The sequence below is a fragment of the Coturnix japonica genome, chromosome 3 (assembly GCF_001577835.2).
Source record: "Coturnix japonica isolate 7356 chromosome 3, Coturnix japonica 2.1, whole genome shotgun sequence".
In the NCBI taxonomy this organism is placed as follows: domain Eukaryota; kingdom Metazoa; phylum Chordata; class Aves; order Galliformes; family Phasianidae; genus Coturnix; species Coturnix japonica.
Window position 1 is genome coordinate 97,479,270 of NC_029518.1, and position 20,369 is coordinate 97,499,638.

The following is a 20,369-nucleotide window of genomic DNA, read 5'->3' on the forward strand; positions in this document are numbered from 1 at the left end:
ATGCCGACCTTCAGGAAATGCAGCAGTTTTGTCTTAAGCCCTATGGATGGTGCCTGAAGGTCCACAGTTGTAAATGAAAGAGAAGGGTATAACTAGCACTAGATTTTACAGATTTCTTACAAAAAGACAGAAATCTGTCCCTCGGAGAAGATTCGCATTTGTCCCACTGCTTCCACACCCACTGCACAACATCTCCCTCTTCCTTGACCAACTTGACCCTTCTGGGGTTATTCAGACCTACTTTTTCCACCCTCTCTCCTCTTTCCATATCTGCCTGACAGAGATGGGCAGGAGTCAAGCCAAAGCCTTCAGCCATAGAGCCCTCAGCTCCTGCCCTGCAGGGACTCTTCCACATGTCAGGAGAGCTGGGCAAGGCCTTGCTGGGGCTGAATTCCCTGTGCATGGGCACCAGAAGTGTAGGGACAGGCAACACACTGGGTTTGATCAATCTAGTTGATGTGGAAACTGCTCTTGACTGATGCTGGGCTTGAGCCTGTAGGGTTGAGGTTGGACATCAGCCTCCAAAGAGGTGGTGGAATCTCCCTCCTTGATCAACCACAGCCCCTGGCCATGGTGCTGGGCACCCTGCTCAGGGAGAACGTGCTGGGGCAGGGGGGACCTAGAGGTGCCTCCAGCTTCAACTGTTTTGTCATTCTCTTGATTGATCTGGCACAGAGTATTGCTAATAATCTGGTTGCCTTTGCCCTGTTGCCCTCCTATCCCAGCTCTGGTTGCCTTGAGGCCAACACTCTGCTCTGCGCCTTCACTCCTGTTTTCCCATTCCAAGTGTTTATCCTCCCTCACGTAGCCCTGGGGGAGCCATAGGATTACATGGAGGGAGAAGTTATTTTTCCTTGACATAAACAGCCAGGCCTTTCCTCAGCCTCTTCTCTTGAAACGTGGAGGTAGGCCCTGGACTCATAACATCCGGCAGGAGGGGCTGGCCTTATCTGCCAGGAAACACTCAGCTCCGGATACATCCTCCCTGCTCCCGGCACCCGAAGCAGCTCCCATTGGCAGTGCTGGGCAGGAAACCACTCAGCAGCTTGTCTCATTCCCTCCTCTGGAGGGATGGGAGGGAGGGTCTGAACCTGCCCTCCCTGCTCCGAGGAGGAGCTGCAGCTCCATGGGGTGCATGAACCAAGGGGTGGAAGGAGAAGGATATTTGTGAGCAAACAGAGGTTAATGTGGGCAAAAAAGGAATCTGGGGGAGTGTGTGGTGTCAAGGATCTGCCCCTGGTGTGATCCCCTCAATCAATTCTTGCTACCGTTTCACTCCCAGGCTGCCTGCTTTCTGCTCTAAGAGCAATGGAAGGAAAAGAATAATCTCACATCTGATTGTGTAGCATGGGGCAGAGACCCCTGGTGCCAAGGACAACACAGGGACTTTATCCTGCTCCGATTCTTGGTAAGAGGCAGCTCGTGTCGCAACACCAGACAGAAAAAGGATGGGAGGGCAAGAATTGTTAGCTGCATTTTACAAACAGGGAAACTGAGTCACGGAGATGCTGCTTGTCACCAGGGTCTGCCCCTGCTCTGTGTCATAGGGACAAGCCCTCTGTGCCACCCAGATCACACCCAGCTCTTCCTGCCACTGGTGATGCTCTCTGAAGAGGACAAACCCTGGGATCAAGCTGCCCCTTTCCAAAATATCCCTTCTTCCTGAAGCCTTGTGAGATGGGGGCCACCTCCCCCCATCAGAGGTCAGGACATGCAGGAGAGGAGCCACCACCTGCTCAAGGGACGTGAAGGTCATCACCCATCATGACAGGGCATGACACATCCCACAGCCTTCAGCCAGTCCCCATCCAGGGCTATCCGGGAAGGTGACCTCATCCTGGCTCCCAACGCCCAACCACCAAGGGTCAAGGGCAGCTTGGGGACAAGGGTTGGACTCATTCTCTGGCTACTTCTTGGCAAGGAGAGGGTCTTATTTTGGCCCAGCCTTGCCACCCTTGAGCTTTAGCCCGGTCTGAGGTCATTTTATCCCTTCCTGCAGCTCTGATTTGATTTTCCTGCTGGTTTCCAGCCCGGAGAAAGCAGACCACAAACCACAGGACTCTGGTGTGCACAGGAAGGGAGGGGAATCATGCCCAGGAGTGATGGGGAAAGAGTCCTTGGTGTGGAGATCTCCTCAACATCTCTAAATCTCCATGACCATCCTCTGCAGAAATATTCCTCTCCCAACCTAAAAAAAAAATTAAAAAAAGGCCCCTTTCCACCTCTATTAGCTTCTCATTTTCTAGCTGCCCCCTGCAGATGTGCCTGGGAGAGTGTTAAATCCCAATAGCTTGTTACGGGCTTGGGGTAGAACTCATATGATGCCTTCACCAGGCTGCCAGAGAAGGGACAAACAACTCTGCTCCCAAATTTCACCTCCACTGCTGATGTGTGCCAGGAGGGAGATGGCGGCTGCTGCCGGCGCTGGGCATGTGCCCAGATCTGGATGGCAAAGCCTGGCTCCCAGGAGCCACACCTCGCCTTGGCTGCATCTCCCAGTGCCCTCGGGGGGCCCCCAGCTCCCAGCCTGGGCCTGCAGCTGCTCCCGGCGTTCCGAGCATGGGGTGACATGCTACTGCTGCTGCTGCTGCTGCTCCTCACATGGCTCTGCACTGGGTGAGTGGGGACAGGCTCATCTCATGGGAGTCACAAGGCTGGGGTGGGCAGAGAAACCCCTTTTCCCCCAGGAGACAGACTCTATCCATCACTGAGAGCTCTGAGCACGGGCTTTGCACTTTCCAACAACAAATATATGGGATGGCAGTCATCAGAGTTCACTGTCTGAAAGGCAAAGCCATGGCAGAACCATGAAACACCATGACAGAGCAATGCTGCTCTTGGCTATGCTGCTCCATCAGTGTTGGTACCAGCAGAAGCTTTGTGCCCTTGTGTCATGCCAGTGCAAGAGTCACTGCAGTGAGAGATGCCAGCAGGACACCCCACGTCATCCAGTTCACAGCAGGACCTAAAGGGGTGTCCAGCTTCACATGGCCACGTGTGGGTTTGGATGCCTGAGTAATGGGCAAAGGAGAACACAGAGCTATCTATATGGGGACAGAGTTGGAGACAAAGGAGTATCCCAGGACTAAGTGATCATTATAGGCCTCTCTAAACCAACTCATCCTATAAGCACAGGATGGGGTATATGGGTGCCTCCCTGGACAGACATCCACCTTCTGGACTACAGGCTGCCTGAGTCACAAGTCAAAGGAGTTTGGAAGGCAAGGCAGCCTGATTGGATTGGATTGAACTGGGTTGGGTGACCTCTGGAGCCCCTTCCAGCCAACATACGCAGGCAGTCATCACAGTGTGCATTAGGAAATGCACTCCTCCATCAACAGTGCCCACTGACACACCAAAGGCAGAGCCCTGTCTTAACCTCACCATGTCACCTACGTAGAACCCAGCACTAAAAGGTCTACCCATGAGATGACGGAAGCAGGATCAAGGATGACGTGCCACCCCACCAACACAGTGCAAGAAGGAAAAGTATGAACACGTCCTACCTCCAGATGGTCCATCAGAAAACAAGCCACAGGTTGTAAAGATAACCACAGATCTCTTTTATTACAAAATAAAAATAAAACAACCAAAAAACAAAACAAAACATAAAAAAAATCCAGAAGTTTGGCTGAAAATGCAAAAAAAAAAACCCAAACCAAAACAAAAAACCTTAAAAAAAAATAGCACTTGCACAGGAAATGTTTCTCCTTTGAAAGCTTCGTCAATAGCGACAGCAATTTAAATCATAAAACAATCATCGTATAAAAAACATATTTATTTAAATTAAATATTTTATGCAAACTCATCTGTACACTCATTCAAAATGCATAGAGTCACACAAAGAGATGGAATGTATTAGCTTAAAAACCTGCGAAGTGGTGTTTCTTAAGTATTATTTGCAATTATTATTAATACACGTTTGGGACTGAAACCAGAAAATCATAGCCACGCTACTAACTAATCATTACCAAGTGCCATACAGTAAACACTAAGATTAATCATGTCATATAACTGATTTAAAATAAAGCTTCATCTTTATGAAAAGAAAGAGAACTCGAGCAATACAAAATCCGAGGGGAGGAATAATGGAAGGAATAAATCAATGTACAGCTTTATTACAAGCAATAATACGCGGAAGTTGGAGGAGACATTGGGCACAGCGGCTTGAAACATTAAGCGTTCATCCTCAAAGGATGCTTGATAAAAACATGTCTGCTACATCATCATCTCGTTGCCAAAGTGCTCATCTGAAGTCTTTTTCCTGGCTTGGCGGGGTGCGAAGCTCCTGCCACTCTCACTTTGGGATCGCTCTTGTTGGGAAGCCAAGCAGGATCCATATAGGGCCGGATCCTGCCACGCACCCCTGATTTCAGCCTCGTGGCTGAAATGCATGGAAGTTGCACCCTATGCTGCCTCTGGTGCCCACCCAGGGCTGCTGCCTTGTCCTCTGGGGTGTCCCCAGGGATGAAGACACTGCCTGGGATAACACATGTTTGAGGATGGGGGATAAGGCGATGTTTGACTCTGCCGGTGTGCTTGGCCTGGCTGGGAGGCAGCATCACCCACACCAAGAGCAGGGACATGAGGCAGCACTGCTTGCCTGGGCCCAAAACCCAGAGCAGGCTCTTTGGGTAAAGCACACTCACAGATCACGTGCTCACTTAGCAAAATCTTCCCTTTTCCCCCACTTCCTGACCTTTCCCTTTCAAAGGGGTTTCGCCCATGCTGTTTGTGAGCTGCCGTGACTCTCCCAACTCCAAAGCAGAATTGAGGGTACTCCAAACCAGGATGCAGCCTTTCTGTGCACCCAGACCATCTCTGCTTTGGAAGAGGGGCTTCGACAGCAGGAACCTCTGTCGGCCATTACAGAGCACGACACCCAACGCTTTGCACCAGTGGCAAGCTGACGACCGAAATCCTTTACCTAAGCACCAAGGAGACTCCATGGCCCTCGTGGTTTGGATTCGGACACCCTAAGGGGAAACGAGCAATGTCCCCTTACAATACTGTTAGGTCCTTCCTCAGCAGGTCTACGTGGCCACAGCTCTAGGAGACGCTGTAGTTGTTGTAGTAGGTGGCCGTGGCGTCAGCAAGGACGGAGATGAGGCTGGTCTCTGCAGCGTGGGAGCTGCCAGCTGTTGAGGCCGCTGGGACGTGTCCATTGGCCAAGCCTCCAGCGTGGTGGTCGCTGTGGCCGGGGGTGTTGAGATATTGGTCAAATTCATTACGGTCCATCTCTCCCAACAGCTCAGCCTGGCTCAGCTGGTCCAAGGTGTCAAAGCCATGGTGGTCGGGTGGTGGAGAGAGCTGGCCCAGGTGGGCATGGAGGCTGGTGGGGTGCAAAGAGGGGAAAGTGGGTGTGTAGTAGCTTGGAGGAGGAGGAGGAGGAAGAGGAGGACAGCTGGAGGCCGGGGGGATCATGCAGGAATTTGGCTGTGGCATGGGGCTGAGCGGGTGGTGGTTGCACGGGAGGGAGCTGCCCGCGTACTCCGGGGAGAAGGAAGCTCCGGCGAGGTGGGAGCAGTGATGCTCCTCAGGGCAGGGTGAGGAGAAGAAGCTCTGTTCAGGGTCTATGGCGTCCAACGGAGACATCTCGGGAGGGGTGGGCAGCCCATAGGGGTAGGTGTCCACGCTGGTGCTGCTGCCGCTGCCTGGCGGGTCCCGGTAGCCCCGGATGGGCGGCAGCCCTGTGCGAGGGGGATACTCACCCGGCCCCTCTTTCTCACCCCCGGCCCGGCCACAGGTCCGCTTCTCAGGCACGGCGTTTTGGTCCCGTGCGAGGCTGCCCAGCAAAAAACCGGGGTCTACCCGCTTGCAGATTCTCTTGACTTGCTTCTTCCTGCGGGGCCGGTACTTGTAGTTGGGGTAATCTTGCATGTGCTTGACCCGCAGCCGCTCAGCCTCCTCCACATAGGGTCGCTTCTGTGAGAGGCTCAAAGCCTTCCAGGATTTGCCTGCAAAGGAGAACAAAAATCCCCTTAGCACCCGTGGATGCCATCTTCCCGGGTCCCAACCCATAGGAAGGTTGGGGTATCCCACTGCCACGTAGAAGACGCATCCTACACACACAGTAGGAGGATGAGACGGTAAGGAAAGTGGTCTGAAGCCAGTTTGCCAACATCCTACCCACATCCTGAGTCCTCATGCAGGGTCATGCTGTGCTCAGGGTGCGCCGAGCCCCACTGCAAACAACCCAAGGCAAATAAACTCCCCCGGGGCTGGATCCTGCACTGCCTGGCTGGGACTCAGAGCCCGGCAGGGAAGTGCTGCCGTGTGGGGCCATGCCCGGCTGAGCAGGGGTCAGGGCGAGGTGTCCCTGGATGCATCCCAACCCCGGCCGCTTCGACCTCACCACTCCCTGCCCACTGTGCTTCCACCCCAAACGTGAGCTGCACCAGATGTCCCCAGAATACGGGGGTTGGGGGGGTCACATCCCACAGTACAGACATCCCGGGCTGATCCTTGGGGGTAGAAATGAGGAGATCAAAAGAGATTCGGTGCATTCCCCATCTCCCAAGAGAGAGCAGAAATGACACTATAAGCTGAGATGCTGCCTGGAAAACCAGCAAGGAGAAAACCCAAAAAAACACCAAAGAAAACACCGCAGAACTGCCCAAGGAAACACAAAGTTTGGGTAAGAGGCTGGATGGAGGAGTGTTGCAATTCGAGCAGCTCGTTCTCAGGCTCTTAGGGCTGGTTGAGTCTCCTTGCCCACGGTGTCACACGAGAAATGAGGATCCGGAAAGGGGGGCAATAGTGGGTATGGAGTGTGGGGGGGAAATGAGAGCTCAAAACAGCAGAAACACCCCAAAATCGCAATGGGGGGAGAGGGGAGGCAGGGGAGTGGGAAAGCAAAGGCAGGCAGGAAAATTTGGGGGCCCCTCCACATGCACACAGTGGGATTTGCATCTCCAGGGGCAGCAAGGAGCACACGGGGGTTCCTATACTTGGGGTGCAGGACCCTATTTGTGGGATAAGGAAGGGATAAAGAACCTAAGGGAAGTCACCCCACAGGCACTGACCAGGGGCTCTGAGTCCCACGGGATGGCTGTGTGGATGCCCATCCCGGGGCACGGGGCCTGGGTGGGCTCTGCCTTGTCCCTCCCCACCATGGGATGCTCACCCACCCGAGCTCTCCCCCCCCAACCCCCGACCCTCTCACCGCCCCGGCTCCTCACCGAGCATCTTGCTGAGCTCCGCGTTGTGCAGGTCTGGGTTCTGCACGGCCAACCTTTTCCTCTCGTCCTTCGCCCACACCATGAAAGCGTTCATAGGGCGGCGGATGCGACTCTCGCCTCCCTTCTCCCCCGGTGGACACCTTGGGGGCGGCCCCGCTTGCAGCCCCTCTGCCTCCCCCCCTTCCAACCTCTCCGGCCACGGGTAGGTGCTCAGCATCGCGGCCATGGCCCGGCCCCCCCCGCCCCCCGCAGCTCCTCCACCCGCTGCGCTACGTTGCGCTGCCCTCGGGGTCCCCCGCGCAGTCCCAGCCTCCCCACCCGACCTCCCCGTATTTATGAGCTCCTTGGAAAAAACCTCCTCCAATGACACCGAAGGGACGGAGCTGCTCCTCCTTGTTTGCAAACTCCTCACCCGGGCAGGAGAAAACTTCTCCCCACCCTCTGCCGGGCACCCCCGGGGGAGGAGAAGGAGGGGGGGTGGGGGGTGGGGGGGAACACAGCACCTCGCTGCCCTTCCCCCCCACCGCCCCCTTCCCTTTATAATAGATTTTAGGTTCTTTTTTTCTTTCTTTCTTCCTTTTCTTACGTTTTATTTATTTATTTATTCGTACTTGGCTTTGCACGGCAGGAGTGGAGGGAGGGGGAAGGGAGCTGGGCTCCCACTTTTACCTTCAAAGCGGTTGAAAAGTGGGGAGAAGGGATGGAGGCGTGGGATATATCGCGGGGAAGGGGTGAAAAGGGGGTTGGGAAAGGAAAACAAAAATGTTCCCAGAAGTGGGTTCCCAAAATATCTGGTCAAGTCACCCCCCCCTCCTCCCTCTCCCCATCATTGGCTCATTCAAAACCTTCTTAATGTTTTGGTGAGCTGCAAGGGGAGCCCTCCTGCCCGAACCGTGCATCTGTGTTGTGTGTTCTCACCCCATTACCACAAATTCCCACCTATGGGAGGAAGCTGGGACCCGGTCGGGAGGTTTGCAGGGTCACGCAGAGCTGAGGACAGCAGAGGGGTTGCAGCATCCCCCTTAAGCCCCCATTACTCACCACTGGGATGTGTGGAGGAGGTGGAGGGCCAACATGACACTCTTCTTACTGCTGTGCATTGTGGTGCAAAGCCCAGATGGGATGGAAGCACCACCATCACGTCACCGTATCCCCCATGAACAAATCCTAAATCCTATTTTGGTGCAGGAAAATCACGGCTCAGTTCCAGTTGGGACTTAGGACCAGCACGAAGGTGACAGGACCGAACCAGACCCCTCACCCAATTCAGCCCTGAGGAATATATTTCAGCCACTTGATTCCTTTATGATTCTGACCCCCTGACATGGGCTTGGCTTTGACTGATGGTGGATTTCCTCCCTGAGCTGCCAGAAAGTTTTGGGGCCAGAGGGGAAGGCATTTCCTTGAGCTGCCCCCGATGCAGAGAGAAGGGGAAAAATCCAAGGGCAGGGTGTTTGTGCAGGTAGATCCGTGTGCCTGGGTGTTCCTATTGACTGTGGGCAGGTTGCAGAGGATGGGATGTGAGGTTTGTGATCTGTCTGGGTTTCCTGGTTTGTGGGATTGCTGCTGTGCTGCTCCCCAGGACCATCCCAAAACCTCGCGGAAACCACAACATTTTCCAAAGGAACTGATTAAATCTATTAAGCTATTTACACGCAGGCTCGATCAGAGCTGTGTTATCTGGGAATACAACAGGAAGGCAAACTTCTCTTCAATCTAAAAGGCGCAGGAGATTTCCTGAGCTTGGGGTAGGTTGACAAACCCTTGACACACACACAGAGCATTCGCCTTTCATCTGAGTTTCGGAGCCATGTTGGCCCCATGTCATGACTCAAAGTGCTGGGACAGAGCAGGGATGGGGGCTGCCGAACCCTCACCCCACTGCTGTGTGTTTTGCAGTGGGGAATCATAGAATCACTGAGGTTGGAAAAGACCTCCAAGATCATCAAGTCCAACTATTAATCCATCCCCATCATGCTCACTAAGGACGTTCCTCACTGCCGCATTTCCATGTTCCTTAACACCCCCAGTGGTGGTGACTGCCACAAAATGCTGCACAGGTCCATGTCTTTCTCCTCCTCATTATTTATTTATTTATTTATTTATTTTCCATACAGTTTTCCACAGGAACTGCATCTCCCAGTGTTTGGCTATACAGGGCTGGGTTGCAAAGACCCAATGAGGAAAGATCCAATGAGCAAAGACCCAAAGAGTAAAAACCCAATGAGCAAAAACGCAATGAGCAAAGACCCAAAGAGCAAAGACCCAAAGAACAAAGACCTGAAGAATAAAAACCCAAAGAGCAAAAACCCAATGACCAAGGACCCAAAGGATAAAAACCAGAGAGCAAAAACCCAATGAGCAAAGACCCAAAGAGAAAAAAACCCAACAGAGAACCAAAGAGCAAAGACCCAAAGACCAAACTCTCCATCCTCTTAGAAAACTGAGGGCAAAAACCCTCCACATCCTCTTTTTTCAGGCTTCCCTTTAGTAGGAGTTAAAACACACTGAAACTCGGGCTGTTTTTCTTTTGAACACGTTACGCCGCTCAGCATTATTTTTAAGCTCTTGGGATGCACGAGGCCTGGCTGCAGTCATTATGATAACACCACCACCTCTACACTCTGCCCTGGGGGCCAGGAGATTTTTTCACGGCAGTGCTACAATAAATCCCCTCCAGGGAAAAGGAAAGGAACAGATGGATCCCATTGGAATCCATTGGCACAACGTGGCCGAGTCCCTCCTGTGTTGCAATTCCAGGATGAAAGTAAAAATCCACGGAGGCTCTCGGACGAATAAGAAACACTCGTATTATTTTTCCCCCCATTCTCCTTTAGCACCTGGCGTTCTGATTGCATTAGTAAGATGGGTTTCATTCTGCGCCCTACTGAAAATGCAGGTTAAACCTGTCCCGTAGGCAGCGCCGCGTTACATAAAGGCAGCTGGGGCCATGTGAAAATGCCACCTCTTCCCCGCGACAGCACGGGGTAATCAGCAGCAGTCGGGGAAAGCTCCTCTGGACTTTATTTTCTGCTTACCTCCTGGATTGCAGCGCGACGCTCACCTGTATCTGGGGCACGGGAAAAGGCAGGAGCTCTCACAGGGATTTGATAGCAGGGAAATTGCCGAGCTCAAACAGAGCCAGCAGACAAAGGGGGGAAGGAAGCTTTGTTCTCCCCATGTCCTGGGGAACGGAGGCAGCAGCTCCCATGGGGCAGCACAGAGAATCCCTATAGCTGAGGCCACAGCCCACTCTAAAACAAAAATCTCCTGTTTTGGTGTTTTAACCTCAAAAGGTGATTCCCTTTTTACAAAGCAACCTCCCCACCCCCCATCTTGGAGAGAAGAAAAAATGCGAGGAAGCACAAATCCTAAATTAGCTCAATATTCGCATCTTCCTTAATCACAGACGGAGCCCTCCTCCCTATGGGTGGTTGTGAAGAGGTTGCTTTGACCCCTCCCTCTCTCCCATCCAGGCACCATCCGGGTGCTGGGAGATGCCACAAAGTTCCCTTTGCAGGGAAGGATTCACAATGGGAACATTTCATTTCAGCATCAGTTTTTTCCACCAGCGCCATTTGTGAAATCCAGTTCTAATGGCTCCAAGGACGTTTGGGTTGGTTTGAAGGTGGGGGGGGTGGAATCCAACACAAAACTCAGAGTGACTCAGAAGTAGTATTTAAGTTGTGACTTGCTGAGAAATGGAGTTTCACTTTGGCATCGGGACAATTTTCCCACTGCTGCAACCACAACCCTTTTCTCTTTTCTTATCCTATTTACCAGCCCCACACCACCAAACGTTTGCTTGCAGAAAGACAAGTTTGCTTATCCCAGGGATAAGTAGATGGCCAACACCCTTGTTGATGGCAGCCCGGCCTTCTGGGTCACCTGGGCCACATTGAGTGCAAGGGAATGATCTTGGTCCATACACACACATGGCTTGCTCTGAAAGTAATGCCTCCTATTTACTTCATGGAAACTACAACCAATACAAATAGTGATTCCATGCCAGAAGCCCATTCTGTCACACTGCCCTTCTGCTGCCATCTGAACACATCATGGGATGTTGGTGGGAAGGTTCGGCCTCTACTGCCATCCCACCAACATCCACAATAGCCCACAAATGCATGTACAGCCGAAAAGCAGCGACACGAATAAGGTGTGACTGCAAAGCAAAGGGTATTTCCCTCTGCAAAGAGCTTGTAAAAGCCTGGTAAACAGCCATCATCAGTCTTGAGCTGAGTATCTGATTGCCACGATGGAGGTGGCCACACTGCCAGCCATGCAGGGCCACAAGTTGGACACGCTGACCCTTAATGCTGTCCAGCCACATTGCAAGTGCTGTGGCTGAGATTCACAGCCCATAGCAAACCCCCATGCCCAGGAGCAAGACAGATGTGAGCAATCCTCATGCTCTTCGAGGACACATTGCTGTCAGCTCTGTTTCTAAGGCTGGCATGATGCTATGCAGTGTTTCCAGTGACTTTGTGTGGTTTTCCTCTCTTCTTGCAGCTTCCTTCCTCCCCTCAGTGCTGGCAGGTCTGGAGGTTTCGTGACGTAAATGGTGCCTTTTGAAGGTGCGTGCTTGAAGAATTTCAGTCTTGTGTGTTTAAACAAGAGAAAATTGGTTAATTACATCGGTGCATTCAGCTAATTTTGCCAAGAGCTGCTTATTGGAAAGAAGCGAGCAGTGGAACCGTCTTTTGCTTAAAGGAAAACTGCATTAATTTAACAAGATGCTGAACTGAATGGGTCCCTGAGTGCATTTCCTACATTTCACACAACGCAGCTGCATCTCAGCTGAAATTCACGGAGACATAAAAATATGAAGTTCTGAATCTTAATCGTTGTTTTGAAACTTGTGCTTAATAGCACCAACAACCAGTTTTTGGATGGAAATTGGAGGAGTGGTGCTACCTATCCCACATCTCCATAATCATAGAACAGCAGAGTTGTATAATGGTTTGAGATGGAAGGGACCCTCTGAGGCCAATCTGTCCCATTCCCTGCACTGAACAGGGACACCCACAGCTCCATCAGTGCTCAGAGCCCATCCAGCCTGACCTTGACTGTCTGCAGGGATGGGGCACCACCGCCTCACTGTGCAGCCTATACTGGTCCCTCACTGGAGCAGACACCAGCAATTGCAATTCATGCAGCTTGCCATGGAGCAGGCTTTGCACCAATAATTAATTTCACAGCTCAAAGTGAGAAACAACTCCATGCCTGAAAGTAGCTCATGAGAAAGTGTCATTTTCTTCTATGTCTCCGCTGAAGCTGGAATCACCAACATGGAAAACTATTTAGTTACAGTACTGACAACGATGCAGCATCAATGCTGTGTGTGCATCACGCTCAATCTGGAAGCAAAAGCAGACTGTGAGGCTCATTTTGCTTGGTTTCTGGGTAATTTCACTTGGAGGTGTGTTAAATTCGTGCTGCAATATGTGGGTATGACATATAACAGAAGACATCCCTATTTACAAGTCCAGCTTTCGTGGGAATAAACCCAAATCATTTATTTGTGCTCATCACACTCTGCTAATTTCACCACCCAAGTAATGATGCAATTCTTATGCTTTCTAAAACAACTTTGCCTAACTCTTTGGTTAAAGCTGGACTTGCAGCCCACTATAAACAAACAAAAGCAATTATTTATTACTTTGAAACAAGTTGCAGCGTTGGTCATCCACTTCACAAGGCACCATCTGGATGTGGGAAGGCAACACTGATGGATGTGGCTCTGGGCAGCCTGGTCTGCTGGTTGTCAACCCTGCACGTAGCAGGGGGTTGGAACTGGATGATCGTTGTGGTCCTTTGTAACCCAGGCCATTCTATGGTTCTATAACCTGGCATGAAGAGCTCTCAGTTGAGTGATACAGAGTTGGCTGATCACTAACATGCAAATAGAAGGGCAGCAACGTGAGTCACTCCTCTCAGATTTGAGCACGTTGGGAAAGACCTTTTCCCCCACCACCCATGTTCTGCCCAAGGCACATTAAAATAAAATCCCCCATTTCCCAGGAAAAAGTGAAACTCCCATTTATTGTACAAACAGAGAATCTTCCGTTCATGGCCTGTATTTCAATCTGAGGCGGACTGAAATCATAGGCAAACTGCGCTTAACAGCAGCAGCACCATAAATTTAAAGATTTATTCCTTTTTTTTTGTTCTTTCTGTAACACTGGAATGCGGCCAAACGCTTTCTGTAGGAATTAGCACGAAGAAGGTTGCGGAAGATTAATAGAACAAGCAAACAAACCCAGCAGTACTGGGAGAAGGAAACCCTGTTCATTTACTAGCATCTTTTAGTCTTAAAATCCCCTAGAGACCGTAAGGTTCAGCTCCTTAGGAGTTAAAAAAAGTGCGATGGGAAACACGGTGGGGCTTCTACTGACAAATAAACTCCAACTCACAGTGAGGAAAGAACTAGAAAAGCTGCCTGAACACACAGATGCTTCAATATAATGTGAAACGTTACTTTGGTGCTTCTCCCATTGAGAATATAATTTTTTTTCATGTCCCAGCTGTAGCAATCTCATGGCATTGCTGGGATACACCATTGAAGGAAGGCAGGGGACAAGCCCAGCACGGCAGCATCATGCTGGCTAATATTTGCACAGTGTTGAAAAGCAAATGCCATAAGGGTTAAAATCATCCAGCACCCCAGCAGGGAGCACAGGGAAAGGCAGCTCTTCCTGATGACTACAGTCATCTTGCTGCAATGAATGAGCGCGTCCTTAGGGCAAGAAAGGTGCACTTGCAAACTAACACAGCTTACATAGTGAGAAGTCCAGTTCAGCTGCAACTGAAGCCACGTGGGCCACGTGTTGTGGGCTGCATTTCCCCTGCTGGACAATAAAAGCAGCTGAAGGAAATTCTTTCATATTACATCTGCGTCTTGTCAATGTTTCTCAAACCACATTCAGCTCCTCATTACTGCTTTCCAGGTTTACAATGAGGAACAGGCTCTCATTTGGTTACAAATGTAAACTGCAAGGTTTCAACGTGCAAATGCAAGACTACTGTAGATAAAATCTATTTGATGTCCTAATTCCATACAAAACTTTGCTCATCCAAGACATCATTGAATGCTGTGTGCATCACTGTGAGTACCATGAATGCTGCCTGGGAACCAAAGATTTAGATATGGATCATAAAGGCACAGCTCGTGTAGCTCTGTTTCAAAGTTAATATTACTTGACAATAGTTAAGTATTGGATAGGGAACAAAGGGAGTAATTTTATTTCATTCTTTAGTACTGACACTTTAGCACAATCCTTTAATTGGACTCAAGTATTTTGGGAAGAAACAACATTCATTTTGTATGAAAATGGAGATCGATGAAAAAATAACACATAACTTTGCAAAAATCAGTGAAAAAAATACATCCAGCTTTGCAAAACCCCTTATGTTCCCAGGAGCTGAGCTATTGAGGTGAAAACAACATTGGCTTTACTAATAAAGGCAGCAGTAGGATGTCAGTCAATGTGAAGCAGCACTCTGCCATTTACCAGTCCTAAGGGCAGTGGTTAAAACCAGCCCTGACTTTGCTTACTGCTGTCTGAAATGGAATCACAGCAGCGTGAATCTGGGCTGAAGGAGGTACAGGTTCTGCTTGTGTAAAAACATAGCTCCTGCACAGCCTCGAGGGTGAACTTTAGGTTTGCCAAATTGGAAAAGCATAATGGCTTCTCTTTTTTATCAAGTCTTGGTTTGTCGTCAAGAGAGTGGTGAGGTGCTGGAACAGCTGCCCAGAGAGGCTGTGGATGCCCCGTCCATCCCTGGAGGTGTTCAAGACCAGGTTGGATGGGGCCCTGGGCAGCCTGGGCTGGTATTAAATGTGGAGGTTGGTGGCCCTGCGTGCAGCAGGGGGTTGGAGCTTCATGATACTCGAGGTTCCTTCCAACCCAACCATTTTGTGATTCTATGATTTGTAGCCATGCAAGTCTTGGCCCCATTCGTGGATACATTTGAAAAGGCACTGAAGCTCATGTTGGCCTTTCACAGTGTTCTCAGCCCCATTGTAAGAGCTATATTTAAACACAAGCTGAGGTTTCAGTTGGATGAAGAGCTCAGGTGTTCTCAGGACTGAATTACAACACGATGTCTGGCTGGTGCTTACGTAGGCTCCTCATCCAGCACGATAAAGTTCAAATCACCTCACAGTCTCAGTTTGACTCACAAATAGTTAAACCTACTTGCAGTGCTTCTTTTTCTTTCTCAGCATCCCTTCAGTGCACTCCTCCATCTCCCCTTTTTGCTTTTTGTGCTTCTTCTTATGGCGTTTCTTTTGCTTTGCCTCAGAGTCCTCTACTTTGAGATCTTCCCCATCAGATACTCCCATATAAGTTTCTCCACCATCCATATTTTCATCACAACTAATGTTTTCCCCATCATGCTGCTCTTTATGTTTCCTCTTCTTTTTCCTCGAGTGGCATTCATTTAAAGGAGCATCCAGTTCCTCCCCATTCAAGCTACTTATCTTACACTTTTTCCCTTGTGGTTCCTCACAGTGCTCTGCACTCTCTGCCTCATCTCTCTTCTGCTTCTTCTTTTTCTTCTTGGCTTTAGTTTTCAGTTCTTCTGAAATCTCCAAGGCTGCTTCTTCTGAGGGGCAGCAACCATCTAACTTTGTTTCTGCTTCATTTTGGGATCCTTTCAGTTTTGCCATGCGCTTGGCAAAATATTCCTGGACAGTGAGAACACTCTTCACAGTATTGACGCTCTCTGTAGATTCAGGGAGCCAGGAGCCTTCATGCTTCTCTTCCTGAGACTCAGCATCAGTAGCCTCGTCCTGTAGGGGAACAAGGAGGAGCAGGAGTGAGAAACAGAAACAATTGCCTTAAACAAAAAAGCACTTAAAACCATACACTGCTTTGAAAATTAATGGCAGCCTCTGGCAGAAGTGAGGCTGTTCAGCCATGAGTTGGACTTGATTATCCTTATGGGTCCCTTCCAACTACTCTTTTATTTCTTGATCTGAAGGTAGGGAAGGGGCACAGGCACACGTCTCAACAAGATAGCACAGAAAATAATGCAGCATGACCAGTTAGCCTGTGGCATAAAGGAAATCCCATGCCTAGAATACCTCCTATAGCACAGTGCAACAACTTATGATGTACAGAGTAACCCTGCACTGATGCATCTCTTCCATCTTATCTGATCTTTAGAAACATTTGTTTCGTAGCTGGTTTACTGTCATTGTGTCCTAGACATTGTTATTTAAACATGCTCCATTTGATCATATGTTATCAGATGGCAAAAACAACATCGCAGGTTAGATCTTACAGGGCTTCTGCATACACAAAATAAATAGCTGCTGAACTCTAGCTGCAGGTGAGCTACTATAAAAAGAACCTACTGCCTTGAAAATAAACATAAAGCAAAGAGCAAACTACAGCCATTGAGCTGGATGTTATGTGTGGCATGAGGAGAACTGACTCTGAAAAAGCAACAAACGCAACGAGATGAAAAGATGAAATACATAACTTGTTAAACTATCTCTGACTTGTAAAACAAACATGCAAAAAAGCAGCTGTGATGCAGACTTGTTGACATGGATCATAGAATCATAGAATGGCCTGGGTTGAAAAGGACCACAATGATCATCCAGTTCCAACCCCCTGCTGTGTGCAGGGTCACCAACCAGCAGCCCAGGCTGCCCAGAGCCACATCCAGCCTGGCCTTGAATGCCTGCAGGGATGGGGCATCCACAGCCNCCAGGCTGCCCAGAGCCACATCCAGCCTGGCCTTGAATGCCTGCAGGGATGGGGCATCCACAGCCTCCTTGGGCAACCTGTTCCAGTGCGTCACCACCCTCTGGGTGAAAAACTTCCTCCTAAGATCCAACCTGAACCTCCCCTTCTCACTGCTTTTTTTTTTCCATTCATAAATGCACATACAGATGCACCCTCTCTACCCACACATCCTATACGTGGACTGATATAAAACGCAAGCAAATCAGAGCAGGAGTATTTCACAGCCACGTTCCCTGGCATACACCAATGCACAGGGTGAAGGCCAGCAGCTAACAGGGAGAAATGAAAGCACTTATCACAGGGCTTTATAGCTACTGCATGATGGTGCAGATGTGCCATCTGGCTCTTTTTAGAGATGTTTATAAGTAAGGTTCTGTGGGTCTGACTCCTTATACATCCATGGCCTTCACTCACATGAGCAGGAATGCACAACTCTGTGTCATTAGTGATGCATTACGAGCAGTGATTTCCTCATACACTGGCTTTCAAGAGAGCTATTCCAGTGGAACGAAAGCAACGCCACACTTGAGATTCCAGTAATGTTTGTGTGGACACTTATCAAAGTGATTTACTTTTCTTGCAGGAATACAGTCAGGTAAGTTTATGAACAAGTCCACAAAGAGCTTAAATCGCATCAAGGCAAAAAAAGAGCACGTGTACCTACACACATATAAATACAGCATGCACTCAAAAGGGAAGCTGCAGCAGAAGTTTGACAAGGCACAATCCACAGAATAAATGGACCAGGCTATGCTTGTAGTTGCTGTCTCATTAAAAGCCACACATCCCAGCCCCAACGCAGATCAAAAAATAGATGCCCCACTAAAGCAAAGCGAACCAGGTCACTTTCTTTTCCTTTCCCTTCTACCCACAGAAGGATTTTGACATCTTGCATTGCAAAATGACAAACAGTCTCCCAGGTTTTCTGTTGCAGATGCCAGCCGGAACATTTCCCTCCCCACCCCAATATGTGAAATGCACTCACCACCAGAACACCAATTATTCCCTGGCCAACCAGGAAAGGATTTTCTCATTCCCTTGGTGACTTTGAGTCCTGACAACTTAATTACTGTAATTGAAGGCAAATATTACTTGAGCTGCACACATTTCTTTTTTATAAGATACGTTAGGGGTATTAAAAAAAAAAAAAAAAGAATAGCATTGCTTTGGTTAAGCTGAGTTCAGAAGGTACCTGTGATGGCAGAAAATCAGAACCTTGCTCAGAAACTCCTTTATTGATAAGAATTTTAATAACCACGGGTCACCGAACACGGAACCAACAGGGCATGGAGACCAATGAGGAGGTGCCAACTCTAGAAAACCTCTCTGTTTAGGAAAAGCTTGTGTAAAGCCATAAATCATCCACAAGGGCTGCTACATGCCAGCAGTGCTCCCTTCCCGTGATGTTCCTGCCCACGTAGCCATGGGAGCACTGTTGGAACTCTAAACATCGTTTTTCTCCCACCTCTCGACGAGAGAGTTGCAGTTTATGCAACTCCAAACATAAGATGCAGTTCCTTAAATGCATTTCTGCAACCTCCAACAAGCAACTGTAAGAGAGAAGAGAGGGAAGATTCCTGCTCTGAAGACTGAAGAAGATGTAAAAGGAAAAGAGCGATTCTGCTGTAGCTGCTGGGAGGCCTGAAGACTTTGGAAGAGATATCTCTTGTGTCTTGAGTTCTTCATCTGCCAACTAAATCAGGCTGAGATGTTGGGAACTGCAGTCCTTAGGGACTTGGGAGGATGGTCCCAAGCAGGAGCAAAGCACCGCTTAAAACTGTGTTAAGTGTGGAGTGATTAGAAGGAAACAATAGGAAAATTCGAGGAGAGGCTGGGAAGTGCACAGGAAAAGATGAGGGTCAATTATAGCCAGAAGTCCCCAGTAAACATCATCTGTTTATGCAATTGGTTGAATGTATGGAAAATAAAGCACTGTAAGTACTAGCAGGTTTGGTATTTTTCTGCCTGCTTTCTTCACTTTATACACACAATGCTGATTTAATCATTAAGCTAGCACACCAAACTCATGGAGTGAAATCCTGGCTCTCTTGATTCGTGCAGGATCAGGATCGTGTGTCCCAGGCTCTGTACTCTCAGAGCATCCTTCAGCCTATTTAGAGAAGGAAAAAATACAACATGATGGTAAATTATATGCTGAGAAGGATTCACATCATGAGGGGAAGAAAGTTTGGCAGCAGTAGAATGGTATGCAGACACCTCACGAATTGAGATAGTAGAACGGTATGCAGACACCTCACAAATTGAGATGAGTTTCAAATCCAAATGGATCTGGAGTTACGAGATCTTGAGCTGAAGAATTAACATCCGGAAATACAACAACATAAAAAGCAAACTGGAGCAAAGCAGGGTAACAGTGCACACACACCAGGAGCAGGCTGCATTGTGGATCAATCCAATTCAAATCAAATCCAATTCCACCTCTTCAGACCACAGGTGTTTCTTAGCACTTAAAGCTCAAAATAGGTGAATTGAACAAAAATTATTAATAATAACCTACTATATAGTCTAAGATCGGCCAGATATGAACTACAATTACTGGAGTCGAGTGATTTCACATGCCTTTGCTTCCTTGTTTGCAAATGAGGGTGTAATACTTTACCAGTCATTTTGTTAGCACAAATTGACTAAAATGACCCAAAAGGAAAAGCACAGAAGAACCGAGAATAGAGATAGAATACAGCTAAGCTGTGATTTCAGGAGATTCTTGCTTAAATTACACAAAATGGGCTAGATGAAGGAAGTAGAAGCTAAACCTCCAGCCTGAGTTGCAAGGTGATCATATGACGATCCATGGCTTTACATTGCCACCCCCCCCTCGTTCCACAGCCTGAGTGAATCACAGTGATTAGTTACTTTCTTGTTGAGAAACCATATCAACACGATTAATTTAATCCAGCTCTATTCCTGCTCTTCCAGCTCCTCAGTGCTCGTGGGACCCCCATGCAGTGTGTGGTACTTGACAGGCAAGAACCCAGGGCATCCCTGTATCTTTCCAACACAGTCTATCTGTAATGCAGGGAAGCACGGCAGATTATTAATAGAGAATCACTGCAGCTCTGCAGACATGAAGGATGACAGTCTTGCTTTAAGGAGCTGACAACTTAAAATTAAGTATAAGCACAAACATTTGGATTGGGATCAAACAGGCAAGAGAGTGAACAAAGACTTGCAGCGTGATGAGTTTAAGCAGGATTAAAATAAATACATGCATAAATAAGGCCATGATCCATCAGTTCTGAAGTTGGTCCTGGCATAAGAATGAGTACCCAGGAGGCTCTCACTTTTTCAGCTCACCTGATTGAGACTGGTATACTACAGACAGCACCTTAGGAAGAGCTAATGATACCAGGTTTCTAACATAGAAAGGGCTGCTGCCAAAAAAAGTGAAGAATTTCCCTGTTCTTAC

The 20,369-nt window shown here is 48.9% G+C and overlaps 2 protein-coding genes across 2 annotated transcripts in view; both read right to left on the reverse strand.

The window, feature by feature from the left end:
• Positions 1-3,542: 3,542 nt before the first annotated feature.
• SOX7 (SRY-box transcription factor 7) lies at positions 3,543-7,407 on the reverse strand. The gene is made up of 2 exons (XM_015859860.2): positions 7,182-7,407; positions 3,543-5,957 (listed from the first exon to the last, which is right to left on the reverse strand). The coding sequence occupies exons 1-2, from the start codon at positions 7,405-7,407 to the stop codon at positions 5,050-5,052; spliced, it is 1,134 nt and encodes a 377-aa protein (XP_015715346.1). The 3' UTR covers positions 3,543-5,049.
• A 5,914-nt stretch (positions 7,408-13,321) lies between these two features.
• The window catches only part of PINX1 (PIN2 (TERF1) interacting telomerase inhibitor 1), a 54,636-nt gene continuing 47,588 nt past the window's right edge, over positions 13,322-20,369 (reverse strand). Inside the window, exon 7 of the mRNA XM_015859800.1 lies at positions 13,322-15,978. Coding sequence (XP_015715286.1) covers positions 15,379-15,978 — 600 coding nt within the window. The 3' untranslated portion in view covers positions 13,322-15,378. The remainder of the gene's footprint in view (positions 15,979-20,369) is intronic.

Coding starts and splice junctions, on each gene's coding strand:
- SOX7 (XM_015859860.2), bottom strand. CDS start 7,407: ATGGCCGCGATGCTGAGCACCTACCCGTGGCCGGAGAGGTTGGAAGGG. Junction 5,958..7,181: donor GGAGCTCAGCAAGATGCTCG/GTGAGGAGCCGG, acceptor TCTCCTTTGCAG/GCAAATCCTGGAAGGCTTTG.